This window comes from Delphinus delphis, chromosome 7, assembly GCF_949987515.2.
Source record: "Delphinus delphis chromosome 7, mDelDel1.2, whole genome shotgun sequence".
In the NCBI taxonomy this organism is placed as follows: Eukaryota; Metazoa; Chordata; class Mammalia; order Artiodactyla; family Delphinidae; genus Delphinus; species Delphinus delphis.
Genome location: NC_082689.1, coordinates 36,079,736 through 36,103,545, shown reverse-complemented (window position 1 = coordinate 36,103,545; position 23,810 = coordinate 36,079,736). Strand labels below are relative to the sequence as shown.

The 23,810-nt window shown below is 40.9% G+C and overlaps 1 protein-coding gene across 1 annotated transcript in view; it reads right to left on the bottom strand.

The window, feature by feature from the left end:
• SATB2 (SATB homeobox 2) overlaps positions 1–23,810 on the bottom strand; it is a 193,134-nt gene that overhangs the window by 36,850 nt on the left and 132,474 nt on the right. The window contains exons 8-10 of the mRNA XM_060016358.1: positions 22,435–22,647; positions 18,089–18,244; positions 1,088–1,285 (exon numbers count right to left, since the gene is read on the bottom strand). Coding sequence (XP_059872341.1) covers positions 1,088–1,285; positions 18,089–18,244; positions 22,435–22,647 — 567 coding nt within the window. The remainder of the gene's footprint in view (positions 1–1,087; positions 1,286–18,088; positions 18,245–22,434; positions 22,648–23,810) is intronic.

Here is a 23,810-nt window from a genome sequence, read left to right as displayed (position 1 = left end):
GCCCCACTGGCTTCTGGCTTCTCCCCAGGGGATGTGAGGGTGGAGTAAGGGGAAAGGTGACAGGAAACCTCAGGCAGAGCATTTCACTGTGTCCTTTACCGTCTCTCCTATGCTCTCTGATCAAGACCCCATGCCCCACACTTCTTTCATCCTCATCTTCCATTCTTCACACACATGTGCACACGTGCATGCACTCCTGCCTCAATGGCCCTCTTCTTGCTACACACAAGGAGATTCCGACAGGCCTTAGAGGATCCTCTTTGGTGGCAGTTGGAATTGGTGGTATTGGACAGGAGGATAAGTCTCACAGTCTGACAAAACAATTTGTGGCACAACTCAAAGAGGTGTAACTGTAGAAACCCTCATTAATATTTCTTCCCGAAAGTAATGACTTTAGACTACAGCAAGCGTCGGTAGTTAAGATCAATGACTCTCAGAAATAAATATTATTTCTCTCAGTGAGAGCAAAAATCTAAGCAAACAAAACATGCAACCCAAATGAAGGTAGATTTCTAAAAGACAGGAAACCAAACACAGCAGGAACTCAGCTAAAAAATACTAAGGTCTGTCACAATTTCTCTCAAAGGTTCAACTGAGTTCAGTGGTATTCCCTAGCTCATGCGGAAATTTCTTTTCCTCAGCCTAATGAAATATTCCTTGAGGAATTTTGGATCAATTCATTGGCTATTTCAGAGTTTTTTCTTTAGAAAATGAACTGATGGAAACAACGAACTATGGCTTCCAATTGGGAGATTTAATTCTCCATGAGTTCTCTGGCTTCACAATCCCACAAGTAAAATGCTCTCAGGAAAGCAGCTGCCTTTGGATTAGACTTCTCAGTCATTTGTGTGTGTGTGTGTGTGTGTGTGTGTGAGAGAGAGAGAGAGAGAGAGAGAGAGAGAGAGAGAGGTGTGCACATGCACACACACACACACACTGTGCCCACTGTGAAAACAGGGCCCTCTGTTTTTGGGGACATGGCATGAGACACCTTCCGAGGGGAGGTGATGTGGTGTGCCCCTATGATCCTTCACAGCTACTGGCACCAACAGCTTTGCTCTGGTTTGTGGGAGAAGGGGACGCCCACCTGCACTGGCTCAGGGGGAAGCTGGACCACGTGCTGCATGCGCTCGCTGTGATGGTGCCTTGATTCCTCTTCATAAATCACATCCCTCTCGTGTTGGGGAAGGTTCAGGAAGCGACGGATGGTACAGAGGTTCTCCCAGAGGGTGCGGTTTTCTGGGCTGGGGTTCTCCTTCCAGCGGAGCAGTTCACACAGCCAGCCCTAGAAACAGAGAAGGTCACTTGAATTAACCTGAAGAGTGCAGAGCAGCAGAGGCGGGTTTGAGTGCAGTCAAGTACCATACCGGTTTATCATATTTTTACATCAAACTTGTTCCCACCAAACTGGGAAAATAGTGATACAGCCTGACAACTCTGAAAACCAACCAATGACCACGCATATAGTTACACCAATACCTGAGAATCTTTGGTCTTTATTAATTATCTTATCACCCTTCCTATTGAATATATTCTCAATTAATTTACAGTTCCTTTGAAAAAGATACTCAAGGAAGACTGTAGCTATCCAATTCTCAGCAAGAGTAATTCATGTTCGTCAGCAACAATTTTTAAAAATTACCCAATTGGATAGTACTCCATTCCAAGAAAAAAGTGAAGATGAACAAACATGTATTGCAAAATGGCAAATTCTAAAGAAGAAAAAATACCTAAGTATAAATAGGGAGGAAATGGCCTCACAATTATCAATAACTCCTCCATAACAACCTTAGCTAGAATGAAAAACTGTACTCCTGCTCAATCTCTGAATGCCATGGGCTCCAGGCCCTTTTAACCATCACCTTCCTGCCTCAGCCACACCTGCAGGAAGGTAGGCAGTCGGACGGGTCACACCTGCAAATGTCTACCTCCCAACTCTGGCATCCGGATGTTCTCTTGCAACTGCACAAGAAAGAAAATGTAATGCAAATAATGATGGATTATATGAAAATAATACAGAGGATGCTGTCAACATCGCTCACTGACTCATGTCAAAATATTTTACGCAGTAGCTTTCTAACCCATCATTTCCAAGCTACATTGCTAATTTTAAAAACAAGAACTGTCCCACATCACGCCTCCTGCAAGAGTAAGAATTTTTCTAAAAAGGTGCATAAGTAAACACAAACGACTTTGTAAAAAATAAATCCCGAACCTCAACAAATTCTATATCATAACTTGTAAGCCAATGAAAGTTCCTGACACGTATTATAAAAACCCCTTATAATATCATAAGCTGTTGTTTGTCTAACTCTCCACTGTGTCTTCTGCCTTTACCCAAAAAAAGGCAAGATTTGATTATGTCCGCTGCATCAGCCAAGACAGCAACACCAGCTGTTCTCATTGTGCAGCCTCTTCCTCGCGGCCTCCATGTTAATAACCTGATCATTCCATTTTCTCCTTCAACTGCCGGCTGCAGCACCGCAAAGAGACAAAAACCCAGGCCCATCTGCAGCAGCTGTAGGCACTGAACTGTGAAGCCACTGGGGATTTATAAACTAATCTGTAACACAACACTGCCTTGTTTTTACAAGTGAGAGGCCACATTTGTGCAGACCTGATCTTTTCTTGCAATAAACTGGGAGCTGGGGAGAGTTAGAGGGTTAGGAAGAATGAAAACAAGATATCTAATCATTTGCTTGGAAATGTTTTCCCAAGTATTTTCATAGATTTCTTTTTTTCCAACTCAACTGAGAGACAGGTAATGGTTGATTTTCAAGGTGCAACATATATGAAAATTGAAGACGATTCAATTTTTATCCCTATCAGGAAATAAATTATATTTTAAAAAATCTCCTAGTCCCAAAGTGTTTCCTCAAGGGTTTCTTTGTACAAAGCAAAGAATTCTTGAAATGGAAAACAAACCATCTGTGGAAAAAGTAAGCTCCATTCCTCTGTCTTTTCACAGATCTGAATAAGTCTCCAACTGAACTCTTTCAAATGTTTCCAACAGGTATGTTTAACATCTCCCAGGGGAGGCTACAGCATGGAGACCAATTGTTTAACAGAAAATAAAAACAAAAACCTGCATCTGTTAAAAGATGAAGTTCTGAGATACCCAGACCTTAAGGAGGACAGCACCTGCTGTTCCGCATGAGGAGTGAATTGCATTGTGGGAAGCCACAGCTTGAAATGAGACAGGTGACAGCTGAGTGGTATCTCCACTTATGATACTCGGAATGTCTCGCACAACATTCATTGCTGCATTTGATTTATATGCGCTGTTATAATCTGCACTCATTACAACCACTTAGAACAAACTACAGACCTCGTTATGGACTGTGTGCTGTCTGCCATCAGTCTTTAAGAAGTGTAGTGCTCAATTTGCCCACTGACATGCAAGGTCCTGACCTTGAAGCTATTAGGGAGCGGATTAGACACAAGTGTGATCATGTGTGCAGACATAAGCAAACCAAATTAATTTCTGGCACAGGGAGGTAGGCGACAAGACCCTGTTCTTAGGGCACCAGAGAACTTCCTCAAATCCCTGATGGAGCTGAGCTAATAGCATGTTTAAGGGAACCCAGTTTTGAAGACGAAGCACATTCATGGTATTTAGAGGGTTATTAATCTAGTTTCCCCACAAAGTGTTTGCTTGGCTGATCAGATTAAGGGATGGAGCCTTCAACAGCGCACCCTCACCACAGCAGGCCCCAAGAAATCTGTGATACTTCACAGCCTTGGACATATTGCACCATGTGTACCCAGCTGCTTCAATAATTAGCTTATGAATGTATCAGCTGGTTCTGTGATTTTTATAAATAATAACTAACCTACGGAGCAGAAACATTGTCAAGAGCCTTACGGTGGCACAAAACTGCAAGGTGCTCCTAAGCCTAACTTGCTCTTCTACTAAATGCCGATATTCCCTGCTGGTGGAGCTCCTCTGATGCCGTCTATAAATATTTATTCTGCATCGGAAATGGCAGTGTATTTTTGTCAGTTTTCTTCATGGCAGCCATGATTCGCTTTCCCCTCACTCTGACTCACTTGCTCACTCCACGGATCTGTACGCTTATCTCCCGGAAATCTATTCTTCCACCTCACTTCCCATCTCACCCTCCATCTTTTTATTCACATGATCCTTCCACCGGCCCACTTGGGATGCTTATCTCTGTTTTCTCAATAGTGTCTCTTATTAGCTTGTTTGGTGGCTTAATGAATGTGCCAGAAAGTGCCACACTATTGCCTGAACACACACATATGTAACCGAGTGAACCCATTACAGAAGAGATAAAGAGTCCCCACACTGGGATTTTTTTCATTTATATAATTTTTGCATGCCATCCAAGAAAGTTTTGCAGTATCAGGCAAAAAAAAAAAAAAAAAAAGTGTAAATGTCAAATAAAACAGTGACAGATGACAGTATTCTCTATTGAATAGCACTGTTTCTGTCGTGCATGTTCAATGGGAACTCATGAATTATTAATAAACAAATCTCCTTTTTCTGTTAAAATCTCAAGTAGGTTTTTTGTTGTTGCTCCCTATGTGTTATGTGGAGCATTCCAGGAGAATTATTTTCATTTCGGAGATGCTGATACAGAAGTTCATCTGATTCCAGCCTTGGCCAGCCTTGTAAGCGGGCACCAGGAGCTGTTGGTGTATATACCTAGCTGTGATTTCTCTTTCAGTCTGGTTGTAAGCTTTGACCAAAGGTTGGCTGAATATTCAGAGTCAGTTTCGCATTTTTAGTATGGGAAAACTGAGGCTAAGTAAGTTACATGTGCCAGAGCACAGCTAAGAAGCACGGAATATTCAATTTGGAGACCAAACTGCTAAGTTCCTGCTCTGACATTAAATTATTGGGTGACCTTTGGAGAAGTGGTTACCCTCTTGGATCTTCTGGAAGCTTAACTATAAAAGAAGGGGTTTACAAAAGATGATCTCTAAGTTCCCTTCCAGGTCCACATTCCATGATCTATTACCTTGTTATCTGTCAGAAACAACAGATAATGATTAGCCATCAGGGTCAAAGTACAAAGAATAAAACCACCTTGGTCAAGTGATCAAGGTCAACATCACCAGTGATGACATATTCACAACCATGAACTCTGTGATATGACTCACTGCAAAGGACACAACACAGTACCTGAGGTCTTGCCCAAAATGCATAACCTCAGTCCAATCATGGCAAACCCTAACTGAGAGATTTTCAACAAAATAACCAATCAAGTACTCTTTAAAAGTGGCAAGATCATTTAAAAAAAAAAAAAAAAAGGAAAGACTGAAGAATGGTCACAGACTGCAGAAAACTAAGGATAAATAACTAAACACAATATGGTTCCTGACTGAGATCCTGGCACAAAAAATGGACATTAGTGTTAATACTATTAATATTTAGTATAATGTTAATTAAAAATATTAGTGAAATTAGAATAAAGTTTTCAGTTCAGTTAATGTATTAAAACAATGCTAACTTCCTGGTTTTGAGCACTGTACTATGGTGATGTAGCTGTTACAGTAGGGAAGCTAGGTGAGAAATATATGGAAACTGTACTATTTTCCAAAATCTGTGAGTCTAAAATGTGTTCAAAATAAAAAGTTAAAAAAAATACAGAGACTACCTGGAACTTACATAGGAAAAGGTACCTGGAACCTAAGTATAATAATGCTAAGGAATTTATGATTAAAACACCTTTACCTTCAAAATCTGAACCCAGAGAAAGAACGTAAATTCAAAGGCTACATCCCTGTGATCAATGGATAAAGCGTTCCCAGCATTCAGGGCATAAGCAAATAATACCTATTAACATCTCATTTTAGTCATCTCATCAGTCTCTTAAACAAATATATTTCCCTCAGTAGAAAAAACAACTCTGACCACCTCTGCCCAACTATGCAGGTGAGGTGACACTCACACCAGTCAAGATATATTTTGTTTACAATCCACATGTTCCTACAAAGTTGTACATCAATCTAAATTTACAAAGCAAATAATGTTGTAAATGTATTAGGAATCCTTACTACTTGAAGAAAGGTATCATTATTTCTTTTTGAAAGATGAATAATAACCCCATAGTTTATCTTTTAGTAAACTGATAGTTTTATTGAGGATTTACTTAAATGAGACACCTCTAGTTCACAATTCAAGAGCATTAGAAGAGGCAACAATAAGGACCACAATTTGCTCCTGTTTTTCCTTCATGGTCTCATCTCCCCTCAATTTCCCCATGGACCTTGTCCTCCGGCCACTGTGAATTACTCGCAGTCCCTGAATAGGCTTGGTATATTCCCATCTTCATGCTTTTGCTTATGTTACTCCCTTTCCTGGAAAATCTCACTCAACCCTCTACCCCCGCTATGAGAAGTTGTACTTCAAGGTTCAGCTGACATGGTCTCACCTGATCTCTTGTAAGAATTGCTTACTCACCCCTGCATAATTTGAAAGCATGTTGCTTATACCTTTTCACAATTTGATGATTATTTTGTTACTGCTGGGCATGACTGCACCCCTATCAGAACAGTCAGCTTCTTAATGGGGGTGGAGGGAAATTGTTTCTTACCCACGTTAGCATTTTCAGACCAGGGTATAGTTTCTTGCACATAATAGATGTTCAATAAATGCTCAATAGATTGAATTGAAATTATTAGAGTGCATAGAAATTAGCCCAGACGAATGTTTCATGGCCTCAAATTAAAAGAGTTAGTGTTGGGGGAGAGCACTAGTTTTCAAAAGCAACCCTCTCAACATTCTGAGGGCTCTTTTTCCCCCATCTCTAATGCAAGAATAAGATAAAGAAAAGAGGGTGATCCAATTTACCACGGTATATAAATGCAAACAGTGACAGAGGTCTCTCAGAACATTAGTTTATAAGCTTGTACTGATCACCCATCTACTGTGGGCCATGCTTTTTACTTAAAAGGTTAGCTGAGATCACCAAAGGGTAATTAGGTAATTCTGACCATGAAGTTCAGGGAATATGTGATCACAGAGAACAGGACTCATAAGGTGGGCCTTGAAAGATAAAGATGAATTTCACCAGGTGGGGAGAGGAAGCGATTGCAATCACATTCCAAGCAGAGATAACATTATCAGCAAATGCAGGGGCTTATAAAATTATCACATTCAAGGAATCAGAAACAACTTTGCGTGGCTAAAGCACAGTCTAGAAATGGAGGTGGGGGTCAGGTCATAAAGAATACCATGCAAAGAAATTTCATGTTAGTCCTAGGGGCCATGGGAGTCATTGAAGGCTTTTAAACTGACATGACAAAGAATTCTTTTCTTTCTTCTTTCCTTTCCCTTCCTACTTTCCTTCCTTCCTTCTTTTTTAACAAGAAGTTCTTGGAGAAGGGACTATGATAAAGTCAAGAACACCACTTACCCTAGCCTAGATATCTTTTTTTTTATAGTGAAATCATGTTGTTGGGTATCAATGAAGGCCCACAGCGGCCTGCTAGTGGTAAATTACATACTTGGTAAGCTTCATCTTCCAGAAGTTTTCATTCTTAAAAAAATGACATATTCATAAGTACCAAACTATATCAATCATTTAAAAAACTCTATTCTCATCATTTTAACCATTTTCGTGTATGTGTGTGTGCATGTGTATGCTGCTGTTGTTCAAATGAGAATTTGTAAAGCTCTCTCACATTGAAAATGAATGAGGAAGGACAATATCTACTACACTTATAAAAATATTGAAAGGTTTAAAAACTCAAGTAGATAATAAATGAGTGACATATTCTCCAAACTACATACCAAATGCTGAGACTATTCAAATGAACAAGGAGGTCTTTCAGAAAACAATAATACAGCCCAGGGTATGCATTTGGAGCCCATCAGATGTGGGTTTGAATCCTAGCTCCAAGCCTTAGGTTTAAGTGATGGGGGAGGGGAAGGAGATGGAAAGAGTGGGGTTCCTGTCCGTGGTACTGAAATTTCATTGTGTACTAAGTTGCTTGTTTTCCTACCCCAGGACACAGGTAATAACTCCAACATGTCCCTGTTCCCATATTTTTTCCTTTAAAAACAAAATTAAGTTCTGTGTTAGTGACAAATTTCCTAGTTGTTATAATATTTCAAAACGAATACAAACCAGGACTTGCTAAGAAACAAATGCAAGTTCACAGTCTGCTCTGATCTCCAAAAAGAGATGTAGTAAATATGTTTGTTCCTGTTAAGTAAGGTTGTACTGGCCTTGAAGGGAAGGCCTTGTCACAGTCGTTACTGTGCCCCCTGATGTACCTATCACAGAGCTGATGAGTGAACTCAATCTACAAATAGTAAGAATCCCCTTCCCCCTTTGCCCATCTAGGAACCCCAATGAATAAGCCGGCAAATGAACAGTTCTTCAGGAGAATGACACAAGGCTTCTTGCAACAGAAAGTAAAAGGCCATTTACTCACCCACATCTTCAATACAGAAAATGTCAGCATATGTAACCAAAAGGGAATGTTTTCTGAGCAACTCAAAAGAAAATTCATATTATTAACTACAGGCAGTTCACTTTCTAAACGGAAGCACACAAAGTCCCCAAACAAACTTTGGTAACTGTGAAAGAGTTTCTCTTCAGCTGGTTGAGACTCTTCTGAAGTGTGAAATGAGCCAGATAATATTCAGCTCTTGTTTCTTAGTCACCGAATTCTCCTTTCATGAATCCAATAAGTGTCTATTAAAATAAATAAACCCCCTAATGATTCAAGATAACCTAATCAAGAAAACTGAAATGGATAAAAGGCTAAACTGCAAGGGAGACTTGTCAAGGGCTTCAATGAATCCCTGACAAGGAGGTCATCTAAACCTGAAAAAAGATTTGTGCTGAGCATTTGGTTACAGTTCAAGGTTAATTATTTTATACCTTGAATGTAATAAGTAAAAATGATCTGCTTCTCTTTTTATTTCTCAAAATTGTACACTAAGTTCTAAACTGTATTTTCATGGGGACTAATTTTCAGCTGTCTCTGGGCATGTGTCTCACATTTCTATGGATGTGTTTGCAAAGAGTGAATCTGTAATTGAGAGTAATGAAAATTTTATTTCTGAACAACTCCTTAACCTCTGTTATAAAGGGCCCAAGTCAAGAGGGGATTTCATAAAATCTTGTTGCCTTCCTTACCGTAGAAATATGGGATATACATAGCTATAGAACAGGACAGAGATTTAGTATGACTTTATATAAGTATGTACACACATACATATACACATAGATGGGAACATGTACCTGAAAAAAAAATCCTTATCTGTCAAAAAGAATGAATCTGGAGTCTTCTCCACTTAAATACTAGAAAGATATTAACAGCAAAATGTACTAGACTAAAATATCAAGGAGAAAACAACCAACACATTTCTAGTCCCTGACTTCAGGTCCAAATTCTAGCATACCTATGATACAAAACTACATATTATGAGGGCTTCCCTGGTGGCGCAGTGGTTAGGAGTCTCCCTGCCGATGCAGGGGACACGGGTTCGTGCCCCGGTCTGGGAAGATCCCACATGCCGCAGAGCAGCTGGGCCCATGAGCCACGGCCAATGAGCCTGCACGTCCGGAGGCTGTGCTCTGCAACGGGAGAGGCCACAACAGTGAGAGGCCCGCGTACTGCAAAAAAAAAAAAAAAAAAAAAAAAAAAAAAAAAACCTACATATTATGCACACTGCCTCAAAAACTCATAAGTGCAGGGGGGAAAGAAAGCAGACACAGCAGAAAACCAGGCATAAGACTTGTTTGAAAGATCAGGGCTGGGACTAGAGTGAGGCAAGCAAGCGACTAATGTGCAAAATTTAAGGAACGTGACTCTGAAAGTGTGAGCCTCCTTGAATTTTGCACCCGAGACCTAGCAAGCCTACATGCCTAATCCTAGTCTTGGCCCTGTGAAAGCAAGATGATCTTTTTTTTTTTTTTTTTTTTTTCCGGTATGCGGGCCTCTCACTGTTGTGGCCTCTCCCGTTGCAGAGCACAGGCTCCGGACGCACAGGCTCAGTGGCCATGGCTCACGGGCCCAGCCGCTCCGCGGCATGTGGGATCTTCCCAGACCAGGGCACGAACCCGTGTCCCCTGCATCAGCAGGCGGACTCTCAACCACTGCGCCACCAGGGAAGCCCAAGATGATCTTTTTTTGTTTTGGCTGCATTGGGTCTTTGTTGCTGCACGCGGGCTTTCTCTAGTTGCAGCGAACCGGGGCTACTCTTGGTTGCGGTGCGCAGGCTTCTCATTGCAGTGGCTTCTCTTGTTGCGGGGCACGGGCCCTAGGCACGCAGGCTTCAGTAGTTTCAGCACACAGGCTCAGTAGTTGTGGCTCATGGGCTCTAGAGCACAAGCCCAGTAGTTGTGGCACACGGGCTTATTTGCTCTGCGGCATGTGGGATCTTCCGGGACCGGGATCAAACCCGCATCCCCTGAATTGGCAGGCAGATTCTTAACCACTGCGCCACCAGGGAAGTCCCAAGCAAGATGATTAAACAGTCTCTACAGCAAAACAGGAGGAACCACTCACAGGCACCAACATTCTCCAACTGTAAGAACCATGGTTTAACTCAATGTCATCTTTGAAAGAGGGCTGGAGAGTTCAGAAAGATGGCTTTTAATATGTCAACCTGATTTGCTTCAAAGTCAAATGCAAGTTCCTAAAGGTGCCATGTCATGAACAGGCAAAATAATGCAACTCAAGGGTTTCTGCAGTACACAAAAATGTGCTTAAAACCAGTACAGAAACTTTAGCAATGGATAAAGGTATATGACATTTTATGAGCTGCATACAAACTGTAATTAACCTTCATTGATATCTAATTATGGGTTCCCATAAAGGCTAGTTTTAGGGCATGAAACGTTAACATAATTAATTGCAGGAGTGGTAAAAAGAACCCAATTCCTCATTATAAGACTGATGTAAAAACTGAGATCTTGCAGGAATTTCTGCTGATCACTTCTCAAAAGAATCTAATCCTTTGAATTATGCTGAGGGATAAAGGAAGAAAGTGAAGGGTTCAACTTGACGCTTGGGCATCACTGTGTTGACTGCCCACTTAGTTTGGCATTTAAGAATATTGAGAAGCCTAATTTCTTCACTACTTGGTAAAACAGTTTTTTAAAAATGGTAACTGTAGGGTTTCCCTGGTGGCGTAGTGGTTGAGAGTCCACCTGCCGATGCAGGGGACATGGGTTCGTGCCCTGGTCCAGGAAGATCCCACATGCCGCGGAGCGGCTAGGCCTGTGAGCCACGGCTGCTGAGCCTGCGCGTCCGGAGCCTGTGCTCCGCGACGGGAGAGGCCACAACAGTGAGAGGCCTGCGTACCACAAAAAAAAAAAAAAAAAAAGATAAGTGTAGTGTAAATATATTAATTTTTTTTCATTTGAATTTGGTGGACAGACCTGACATTGTAGTATACATGCCCCAGTTGACAAGAGTAGAAACTGCTTTTTGATAGGTTGTCAAAATGTGTTCCAAAGAAACCTGCCCAGCAGCAGGGGGCAGCTACTCAGTCAAGGCCACATGCCTCATTTTAGTCTGCCTTACACACTGAAGACAAGACGACAAAAGCAAAAGCATTGCGAGCGAGACTTAGACCACCAGCTCATCACCAACGGGCATCATACGGCCAGTTTTTCCTGTCACTTTTTATACCAGAGATTGGGGTAATCAAACATTTACTTCCAATAGTCTGAGTAATCCCAGCCCCAATAAAGCCATCTCCATAAAGAGAGCTTAATAAATAAGGTAACTGTCAAACCATATTTTGTGCAAAGTGGCAAAACCGATCCTTGGGCAATAGTTTCTAAAGGCTAAGAAACAAAATAATGAAACAAGATATTTTATAATTCATAAATTTACTCTCCCACATGAAAAGTTGACCTTAAGAAAATTATAGTTTTAACTTGTCTTATTACGGTGTGATCCCAACTAGGATATAAACACACATGTGCAAACCCACACTTACACATTAGAAGACTCTAAGAGGTTAATGGCAACTATCTCTGGATGGTGGAATTATGGGTGATTCATGTTTTTGCCTTTACGCTTTTCTTCATTTTCTACATTTTTAAAAATGAAGCTGGGGCATGCAGGTGACAGTTCAGGGGTGCGCGGTCTCTTCCTGTCACCTGCCGCCCCACAAATGGCAGGCGGCACTCAGCGTGATGGGCCTCTGCAGCGCTTGCATGGGCCCACAGGCCCCAGAGGGGAGGTGGGCCCCGGGAGGAGCGCAGTAGGGCGGTGTGCGGCTCCATCCCCAGATGCCGCTGCACGTGCAGGGGAGCCAGACCAGACCACTAGCTCGGGACCTGCCTGCGGGAGCCCTAGCTTCACTTTCAGGGGCCCAACTCATGGGAGAAGGAGAGGCGGGAGGTTCCAGTTGTTCAGGGTTTTGTTTTGTTTCGTTTTTGTTTATTGTAAATGTTTTATATTTGCCAAAACTGTAGTCAGCTGAGTCATTTAAAATGTCTTAGGTGAGGGTATAGGGGCTGGGACCCTTGGGCATTGCTGGCAAGGAGGTCAATTGGAATGTAAACACCATCATTTTTAATATGGAAGGATTGGAAACAATTTACATATCCATCAAAGGAAGAGAGTCAAATAAATCATGGTGCATCCATTCCATTGAATACTATACAGCAGCTTAAAAGAAGAAGGGGCTCTGTGTGCTGATGTGGCAAGATCTTTGAGATTTATAAGAAAAAAATCAAGCAGAATCACATGTAAAGTATGCTAGTCATTTGTGCATAGGGACAAAAAAAGTATATACATTTGTGTTTCCAAAGATAGAGGAGAAATGTTAGCAGTGGCTGCCTCTAAGGATGGCTAAGGGGGTGAGGGATGGAGGAAAACTATTCACTGTATACGCTTCTGTTTCTTTTTGAAGCTTGTACAATGAACATATGCTACCTATTCAAAATAAATAACATTAAAGAAGAAAAGAAATGCCTTTGAGAATTAAAAATAAAAAATACAAAATAAAACGAGGATGTTTTACTTAAGTAATCATAAAATAGAAGCTATTTCTTTAAAAAGGAACTATGTACAACTAACTTGTGCTTGGGATATTTTTAAGAAGAGACACAAAAGCAAAGATTAATATAGTAACCCATGATTGAATGAAAAAAATATGTTAGCACATATACTGAATGTGATATAAACTCCAATAGCAAAGAGCGATAAAAGGAAGGAAAGAAACCAAATAATATACCAATTATTTTTCTTTATGTACAGCTGTCTGTCTTTATTTTTGCTTATAAAAGGATCTGCCATGAAGACCTGTATATATTTTTTTCTAGTTTATTTATTTATTTATTTAACATCTTCACTGGAGTGTCATTGCTTTACAATGGTGTGTTAGTTTCTGCTTTATAACAAAATGAATCAGCTATACACATACATATATCCCCAAATCTCCTCCCTCTTGCGTCTCCCTCCCACCCTCCCTATCCCACCCCTCTAGGTGGTCACAAAGCACCGAGCTGATCTCCCTGTGCTATGCGGCTGCTTCCCACTAGCTATCTATTTTACATTTGGTAGTGTATATATGTCCATGCCACTCTCTCACTTCATCCCAGCTTCCCCTTCCCGCTCCCCATGTCCTGAAGTCCATTCTCTATGTCTGAAAGACCTGTATATTTTAAATCATTTAGCCTGTTAAGCAAAGTAGATCATCTGTAAGGAGATATTTTACAATAAAGAAGAATGTCCATAAAATCTGAGTTTGTAATCTACATCTAAAGCTTAAGAAACCTTCTACTTAGGATTATAACTTGTTAAGTCAGTAGGTGAGAACACAGAATTTTTTTTTTTTTTTTTTTTTTTGGTGAGACAGTGATAAGGAATAAAGGCCAGTCAGTACACAAAATCTATTTAATCCTAACGTACATAAAGCCTAGAACACATTGAAATCCAGTCACCATGAAGAACACAGCTTCTATGGAGGAAATGATTTCAGAATTGTATACTGAAGGCCAGAAACTCCTTCTGCCCAGATGCAGTGGGATCACAATTGTGCCTCCCTCCCTCTTCTGTAGTAGGAGTGAGGACCGCCCCCCATTCCTGGTCCCAGTGGTAGCTCCTGCAACCTGTGGGCCTGGGAAGGTGTGCGTGGCAGGGAGCAGAATTAGAGGATTGGCAGGGGTCTTTAAATCTTGGTGGAGATGAGGGCATCTCCAATGTCATCTCATCAGAGACCCCTTTGGGTCCATTTATTCCCAGATCACTCCCTTTCTTCTATCCCAGAAGACTCTGGGGTTGGCCCTTTCATTACCACCAACTGAGCTTTACACCAGGTTGTCTATTTCTCCTTTTTGCAATGTCTCAGATTCTCTCTACCTTCCTAATATAGAAAGCAAGACTCCACACCCGCCAAAAAAAAAAAAAAAAAAGGAAGAAAGAAAAGAAAAAAGAAAGCAAACCCAGTGCCCTTCTAACATTTTTGTTCGTTTTATTTATTTTTTTAATGGGGGCAGGGTAGAATAGGGATTAAAATAAGCCCCTTCCCATTCCTCTACCTACTCTGTTTTCACCCAAACCTAGTAGGAAAAGACAGTCATATATGTAGAGTTGGGTCTTTGGGTATACAAATAACAAAGGAAGTTTCACTCTCTTTCCAAAAGAAAACCAGCCTCTGGGTGATCCTCAGCATTCCATGAGCTGAATACTGTGAACTATATAAAAAAGAGAAGAGGGCAGGAGAGAAACCGTGAATTAATGTCTGGGGAAGGGGGGCAACTGATGGCCGGCCCTGGAGGGCTGCAGTGAGGGTGCCCACGGTCACTGTGTTTGCTCCCTACTGGATTTCCACTGCCCAGATCACATTTGATAAGCTGCAGTTGGGGAGGAAAGGGGAAAGTAACCCTACAGAATTTGAGTAAGAGGGACAGGGAGATGACAAGAAGCTATCAAGGGACAAGGAGTCCCCACAGCCACTTCAATTGCATGCTGGGGCACTCATTCCCTGGAGGCCCTCTGTATGTAAGGGCCATACTGAAGGTGTGTAGAAAATGCCATATGCCTTTGCACCATGGCTCCTACTGAGGACTCCCACTCCTAGTTCACAGAGATCAGCCATGGACCAGAGTACATCCTATCCCATGAAGACCAATAATCTGAACATTCTGCAGAAAGAAAAGGAAAACAGTCTTCAGAACACACACACACACACACACACACACACCCCACCTAAAATTGATCCTAAATTGAAAATGAAGCAAAAGTAAAAGGTGAAACGTGCATAAGCATACTTTTCCCTCTTATTTTTACCCCTGCTTTACGTTTTTGACTTCTCTCCCACGAAGAAAGGGGCAAGGGTCAGATAGGAGGCACTCAGTGGAATCAGATGATGGACTGGCCTGGCCATGACAAAGGAGCTGAAGCCCAATTAAAGGAACAGGTGGTCTACGACCCTACAAATGCGCCCTGATGTAACCCACCCACTAAGAAAACACACACTTTCCAGTAATACTATTTTCCCCAACAGGACCACAGGCAAAACTGCAAACGTTTGTCCCTCTTTCAGTTCCTTTTCTGAACCCCTCCTCCAACTGTGCCTGTTCCCTAAACACTTACAGCCCTCAAGGACCATCTTGGCCCACCACCCTTAATCTCTAAAAATGTCCTCCCTTTTTCCTACTCTTCATTCAAAGCGTGCCTAACACACAGGCAGTGTTAGGTATTATTCTTAATATGGTGACAGTAATTCACACCATGCAGTGAATGAGATTTTATGAGGGTTTCCTTTCTATTTTAAAAGACATTTAAAATGGAAGGGGAGGGGTTACTATATATGTTTGAACTGGGCCTCCCAGGCTCCAAACCCACTACAGTTCACAAGAGTTCCTGTTAAAGGTTCTCCTAATTTCACCTCCAAGAGAATGGAGCGCCCTTACTCTTCGTCTGCCTTCTCAGCCACTCCATACACACACACACACACACACACACACACACACACACACACACACACACACACACACACACATCTTATGGATACACACCAAATACATGTGCAAAGTACCACATCAATTGATTTCACTAAGTATGCTTTTTATCAAGCAAATGCTGGTAGTGCTTACAAAGTAGAGTGAATAACTTATGTTAAATTGCCTTTGAAACTGTCAGTTAAGTTCATTTTGCTTGGCAATGCCATTTTTAAAAAACTTAATGCCTGATTTGCAAATCTAGTCAGCTACTTACAAATAAAGTTCCCTATTCATAAATGAGAATGAAATCATTGTCCCAAAGGAAAAAAGAAAAACAAAGCATCTTATCCCCATTTAGGCTCAATCTCATCCTTTAGCATATTAATTCCTAGTACTATGTTTTCCTCCAGATTCGGCAAAAACAGGGCTACTGAGTTCTTCAGGAGGCAACAAAAATTTGGAGAGCTAAGTTTGTCCAACTGGCAAGCACACTTTTCAATCAGCCACCTGAATTACTTGGGGAGGCCGGAGGCATCACTATTTCCAGAAGCAATAGTGCCAAGTCAACAGGAAGATTACAAGCATTCTGAGTCAAGTTCTCAGACTGTGGCCTTCAGATTTTCTTGAAAGCTGCTTATAAAAGGAGGACTGAGTGAAGCTTTGATATTTATGTCAAGTCACAACTAAGGGGCAGGTTTGCAGAATCAATTGTGTAGCTTTATACTTACTGCACATTTACCACATATGTCCTTTATTACACAGTGGAAAACCATTAAATGCACAGTAGTTTTGCCAAGTGGCATTATGCATTTAACAGCTTTATTCGTTTAACAGCTCCAACTCTCATTATATTTTGCCATGTGGTACACGGGATTTTATGCATTTAACAGTTTAAGAAAGCTCTATGGTATTTTCTTTTCATGTATTTCATACTATGGTTGGACATTATATCTTAGCAAACTGTATTTCAATGACTTCATTGTGAGAGAAAGAATAATCTGGAAAGATTACTACATCGAAATTGAAATGGGAAACCAAGATTTCAATCCTCTTCGAAAGTGCTGGATATTCTACTGCTCTCCCTTCATTAACATCTGAAAAATAACTTAAGTCAGGTTACTGCAAAACCACAGGAAAAAAAGGCTATTCCCAAAACCATATAATTAGTATAAATATAGCATCTGACTATCATCTTAAAAACTTAATTTTCATTAAAAACCACCTTGCTTAATACAATATTCAGTAACTTCCTTCCTTTATAGCACACAACAGAAGATTTGTTAGGGAGACGGTGGACCATTTTACCATTTACATATGTAGGGACGAAAACATTTGTCATGCAAGGCCACAGAGGAAATCAAGCTCAGAATCAAAGGACTCTCAAAATTAAGCTTTAACTAACTTTTGTTTCCTCTACCCTGCATTTGGGTAATTGTTCAACCCAGGGATAAATAAGTAGGCGCCTCAACCTAACCCATTCTAGGATAGGGCGGTAGTTGTCCCTTTAAATGAATTGAAACAGAGTAGATCCCATCAACTGTTTCTGCTTTCAGAAATAAAAAACCTAAGCATCTGTCTACCCTTTTCCCTGGAGCATTCCATTCCCCACAATCCCAGCACTCTGAAAAATTGTACTGGATAAGCGTCTATGTTTTTCTGTTAAAGATTTTAGCACTCACTCTGCACTCCCCGATGTGTGTTTTCTCCTGGAAAAACAACTGTATTCTATACAGAAAAGAAACACCTGACATTGCAAAGTGTCTCTGGGGCTGAGGAAAAGCGGTTATTATAACAAAGTCATCCATTTCCCTGGTGGGAATAAGAGAGGTGATGAGACCTGGCTAAAACTTGGTCTCAGGAAGATGCTGTTTTGAACACACTAAGTTTTGCTCAAATACCAGAAAGAAAGAAAGAAAGAAAGGATGCATAGCAATATTCAGAATTAGGAGGGAAATCATTCAAGGCTGATTCCTTTTGGAAAAGCAATTCTTTAAAAGAAAAAAAAACTGGGTTTTGACTTAGTCTCTATTTTGAACCCTGAGGAACAAAAACAAACCACAGAGCAAAATGCAGAACACGACAGGCTCTCTAGGGATTATTATTATTGTTGTTATTATTATTATAGGAACAGATGTATTTTTATTGGTGGGAGGAGGAGAACAGCCCTCACTTTTGCTCTTTTAAAAACCACTCACCTGACTTTTATTTGCAGCCACTTTGGCAAACAGGGCTTGAGACACCTTGGCCCTTTTCATCTCCTGTTGGATCTCGTCATAAATGGCAGCTGTGATGTTGACGTTGGCGCCGTCCACCTTAATGGGGAGGTCTGTTGTCGGTGTCGAGGTTTTGGCCTACCAAGAGACCATGAAAATAATAATTTAAAAAGTGCTGCATTCAGCCCAGCCATCTGTGCAGAAATTATCAAAGGATTTCAGTCAGCTGATGCCAAACTGCATTAGCTACAGAGGGACACTTCCTGTCCATTATTCTAATCAGGTTAATTGTGATTGGAAATAATTGCAGTGCATTCCTATAGGACATGCAGAGTCCTGTCAACCTTGTTCTTTCCCTCACAGTAGCTGAGACAGTTCACAGGTACGATGGCTACTCTGGGCACCAAACTCAAGAGATCAGCTTCCTGCAACACAAGCATGCAGAACACACACACAGTTACCTTTTTCTTTCTGAAAATAGTACACCTTGGAGGAAGAGCCAATTCTTCCAGAAAAAATGAGTAAATGGGTAGAGGTCTCTAAATAATAAATTATTACTCAATTTAATGCACTCCCCTGAGTCTCTCTCATTCTTTATTAAAGCTTTACGTATGTCATTCGAGTATGTATGGCTTCCCACCATTATCATCATTATGCTACCCAGACAGTCACCTAATTTCACCTAGGAAATCAGTGGAAATGAAACAAAATTTCATTTCATAAAACGAGGCTTCAGAATGCCTCTGAAGTGCCGTCTTCATTTTCTTAAACTCATATTGTGGTTTTATGTAGTCTGCCGTGCTCGTTTTAATTGAATGATTTCCCATCCGTTTCAGAGACAAATGAAGGACAATATAGAAGGTGTCTGTACTTCTTGGGGTTAGGATAACCCTAAAACGCTTGAATCTACTTGATCCAAAAGACTGCAGAGCATTTGCTCTGGTGTTCTCAGAACCCAGGGCAACAGGACAAAGGGAAAAGTCTGCCCCAACCGTTGCATTCCTGAGCATGGCCAGCTGATTTGGTCTAAAGTGGATTGTTTTCTCTTTTCATCCCCACCCGCCCTAGAATCCTAAACCACTATGTTCCCTTTGTGGATGTCCTGAGCTGTTGTTCCCCTGCTGGATTGACAGTATGCAGGTTTGGAGAAAGACATGGCATGCAGGGTGGACACCATGGGGTCATTCTCAACAGTGTCTTGAAGCCGGAGTTATGTCCTAAGTTTCCAGGAAGGCTCTGATTCCTAAGAGCGCTCAGTGACCTTTGCCATTCTCCTTTGAATTCCCTGTCTCATACTATTTTCTAATTACTGCAAAGTAATAATAAGAATAATTGATGTAGTACTTTTTACGTGCCAGGCACTCCAAAAAGTGCTTTTTGGTTGTTGTTATCACATCTTATTCTTTTAAGAACACAGTGAGTTAGACATTATTATTTTCACTTTACAGATGAAGATAACTGAAAATAAAAGAGGATACTTCACTTGCTGGCAGCAAGTGAAACAGCAGCAAGTGAAATAACCATGATCTGAACTCAAGTCTCTCAGGCTCCACAGCACAGGCTCAGCACAGGCTCAGGAATCACTGTGCTACTCTGCCTCCAAAACCTCCAATTCGTACTAGTGCTGTTTTTACATGTTTCTTCTTGCCCTCAAGTTTGAGCTATTCCCTCAATAGTCCAATCCTCTCTCATCTTTTTCAAGAAAACTCCCTTTTCTTCTTAAAACTTCTAATTAACGTTCAGTGCTTTTCCTGTTAAGTGCATATTTTAGCATACCATTTCTGCCTTTCTCAAGGCAGGTTTCTTATTAGACTCACTGACTAATCTCACCTGACTGGTCAAATCTTCTCTAGAACACTGAGGGCTAAAGTCAAAGCACTGAAATAGATGGTTAGGCGCCCAGCCTTGGAATCAGAATAACCAGAGTTCAAATTCTAGCTCTATCACTCAGCCGTGTGACCTTACACAAGGTATTTAACCCATCTAAACCTCAGTTTCCTCATCTAAAATGTAAACCTCATGTAAAATGAGAACAACGGTGCAAAATGGTGAGGATCCGATTCATGCAAAATGTTTGCAATATCTGATACAATAAGTGCTCAATAAATGATTATTCTTATACTTGTACTGTTGTTTTGTTATTTTTAAGTACATTGAGGAATACTGGCCAATTGAAGGTTATGAGAAGAGGCTCTTGAGGTTGAATTTGAAACTTGCAAAGTCTTCAATTTGTTTTAAACTGATAACAAAGTACTGACGGGATCTGGAAACTAATCTCCATGGACCTATGCAAGGTTGTGTGTGTGTGTGCCCGGCATTGCTGGCTCCAACTCAAAGGCTGAATCAGTGGGTACCCCTCTGACATTTATTTGCACAATGAAAGACTTACAGTACTATGGATCTTTGCTACTGAGATAGTTCTGTAAAGAATTTTGGATAAGTAGGTAATCATGAAATATTTTAAAAGTCTTCAGTAACTTTCTCAATGTTTAACCAACAGAAAAAGAAGAATGTTCCAGACAATGTAAAAATGTCAGTGCCATGACTGTATTCTCAAAACTATTTCGAGAGAAACATTTTACATTTATTTTCAGAAATCTCAAAACTGTGAAATTAAACGTTCAATTTCCCTGGTATACTTGTCCCTAAAGGGCACTTTGATCTAGGAATTTTCTAGACAGGATTTTTTGCTGTTTAAAAAAGCTAAGTCAGGGTCCTGAGTCAGGGTCCTGACCTTAACTGTGTGGTGTTGTAAGTTGGTCTGGCTCTGAAAGCTACCAGGTCTTTGAAAAGATGCCTAAGATATAATCTTGTTGGAAAAATATTACGAAGGAGTGGAAAACAAAACACACAGACCTGTGTGATTTTCTAACAAGGAGGAGTGATTTTCTGAGAAAACTTGCCCAATTAAATGGCCATGAAGCATGGCTGGATTCTCCTGTAATGATTCAATGGGCTTCAAAAGTGGCAAAAATGTTGGTGAATTTAATAGAAGTAAATATTAGTGCAAATTAACAACTTGTCCAACTCAATAGCTCAACATGTATGCCCCAAAATTTTTAAAAAATAAAAATAAAGATAAAAAAGCTTGGTTACAGTGGTCCAAAGTAAGCAATCAAGAGACTTATTTTTGGTTTAACAGTAACTAAAATTCATAATTCACTAAACACTAAAGTCTAAGTATCACAGTTTGGCAGTGCATGATAGAAAATTATCTTCAGTTAAAAAATCTATTGCAGAGTGCAAAATATAAAAAGAGTTAAGATGTGTGAAAAAATGGATATACTTGAAAAAGCTCAAATATTTCTATTAGAAGATTCTGCTTAATCAGTTCCTTAGAACTTAACAGAAAACAAACTCCTAAACCCAAAACTATAGTATCTAAGCAAAAAAAAAAAACCCTTTATTTTCAAAGTACCCATTTTTCTGATTTGTACAAATGTGTACCTGTTAAATATTTTTTTGAAAACTATCACTCAAGAAGGAACCTGCAACCATGCTAGCAACAGTAAATGGGGTGGCTTTACCATAAATCCGTTGATTAGTAAAAGTTGAGGGGAAGTAGGGAGTAGGCTAAAAATAAGTGGGCTCAGATCTGAATTGGAAATGACGCTTGGCTGACTTGAGACCTTGACCCTTCAGTTAAAATCTTTAAATCACACATTACTAGACGTATGCATCTGCAGGAGGACCTGAGAACAGAATGCTTTTAAAGTACGAAGAAAGGAGGGATGGAAAGCTGAGTCAGGGTCCTGTGGACATCACTGTAGGAAGGAAAATAATTAAGGCCTACATTTCCACTACCATTTTCTAAGGGATCACTGAATGAGCTCCCAGTCATTCGGATCTAGCCGCTGCATTGGCATGCTTCCATCACACACAGGTTCCTCCCTGACTTTGTCTCTTTCAGATTGCATCAAGCAGAACTTGGACTACGCTAGCTGTCCCCTGCCCCCATCCAAATAAATACACAATTGAAGGAAAAGCAATGCTTCGCAAACTCAGCTTCAATACAAATTCGCTAGCCCCTTCTTTGATAACCAAACAGCTGTATGTAGACATCTAGTGCTTACCCTTCCACCCACTGCTGCCCTCCTGCCACATGTGGAAGAATGGGACTTTCTTAAAGGGACAGAAATGGCATGGATGATATAGAAAAAGATAACCACTAGCATATGGTCAGAGGTTCATGTCTTCTGACCCACATGTTCAGTGGATTAAAAAGTCTTGGAATTATGTCTCTTAGTTTTTGAGGGAAAACACAGTAGCAGTGAAGGCAAGATATCTCCAAGGCTAAGAGTGAAAAGTCAGTGGAGCGAATATCTCACCTGAGGGGTTCGGGAGGAGCTGGGACTGCTGGAGGCCGATGAGACCATGCTCACATTGGGGTTCATGCTCCGCTCTCTCTCATCCTGGTATATGCGGTCCCGCTCCACTTCCGGCAGATTGAGGAAATTCTGCATAGCCCTCAGGTTTACTAAAAGAGACTGAGATGCTGTCCGAGGGTCTTCTTCCTTACGCAGAATCTCAGACAACAGTCCCTGATTAAATGGAAAAAAAAAAGTAGGCCAAGTTATATCTGCAGGTATGCATGTGTGGTTTCCATATTGCGCCCCTCTTCCCCTTTATCTGTTTGGTGTAACCAGCTGGCTGTGATGTCAAGAACCTCAGTCTAATTCCAGCGGGTTCTCCAGCAGGAAGATTTGGTGGGAACGTGCTTGCTCTCTGGGGGCTGTGCCTTATTTTGGAACATTCTATTCTGACACTTTATCATCACTGTAATAATCATCAGTGTACAGAGATGCCAGCTAGCAAGGTAGGCGCTCAGAAGAATTGTGAAACTGCAATTACCACCAGGTGCCTCCTACAAGTATTTCAGGAACTGTTAGAACTCTCTCTGCTTGAAACTGGGAACACTTGGCAGTCCTGCTCAGCTTTACAAATCTGCCAAGTTTGGTAAATTTAGTTCCGACATTTAAACAGCATGGGAGATTTACATCGACTTAAAAAAAAAAGTTTGGCTGAATTTCTGTGTGACCGGACACTGTTTTCAATATAGATGTTTCTTATGGCAAGAAGAAAAAAAAAAGACACAAAGCAAATGGCTATAACTTGGCCTCTATTAACTTCCCAATCCACACACATAATAGGTTTCCTTGCATATGTCCCAGAGGGCACCCAAACCTTTTTATGAGACGCCCTCATGGGGACGCTCCAAGCCCACCATTAAAGCAACGGAAGTAGAGTCACATCCGGTAACAGGCCACAGCGCACCTCAGAGAATGCCATGATAGGCTCAGATACTTTCTGACTGTGTGACCCATCCAAATAGAATGATTTACATTAAAAAACTGGTGTTTTCATGTGCTGCTCTGCTGACAGAGAATTCACAAAGAAAAGAAAAATGTTGACAAGTCTAAAGAAAAGTAGTACAGATGCAAAAAAAAGGCTAGAGACCTGAGTTAGAACACGGCAGTACTTGGGGCAGAAGCAGATCCATTTCCATTCTGCGCACTTGTTGGATTATCACACAGAGGCATCACTTTACATTCCCAGCTAACATCCCTTCTCAGGGCAGTATGAGATCAGGGCCTAGGATTATCTCCCAGAAAAAGCTAAGATGTTAACCTCTGTATCTTACAACAGATGGGGATAACCCCAAATCGTAAAAGTAGATGCCACAGGCATTTCCACTTAGGGGATA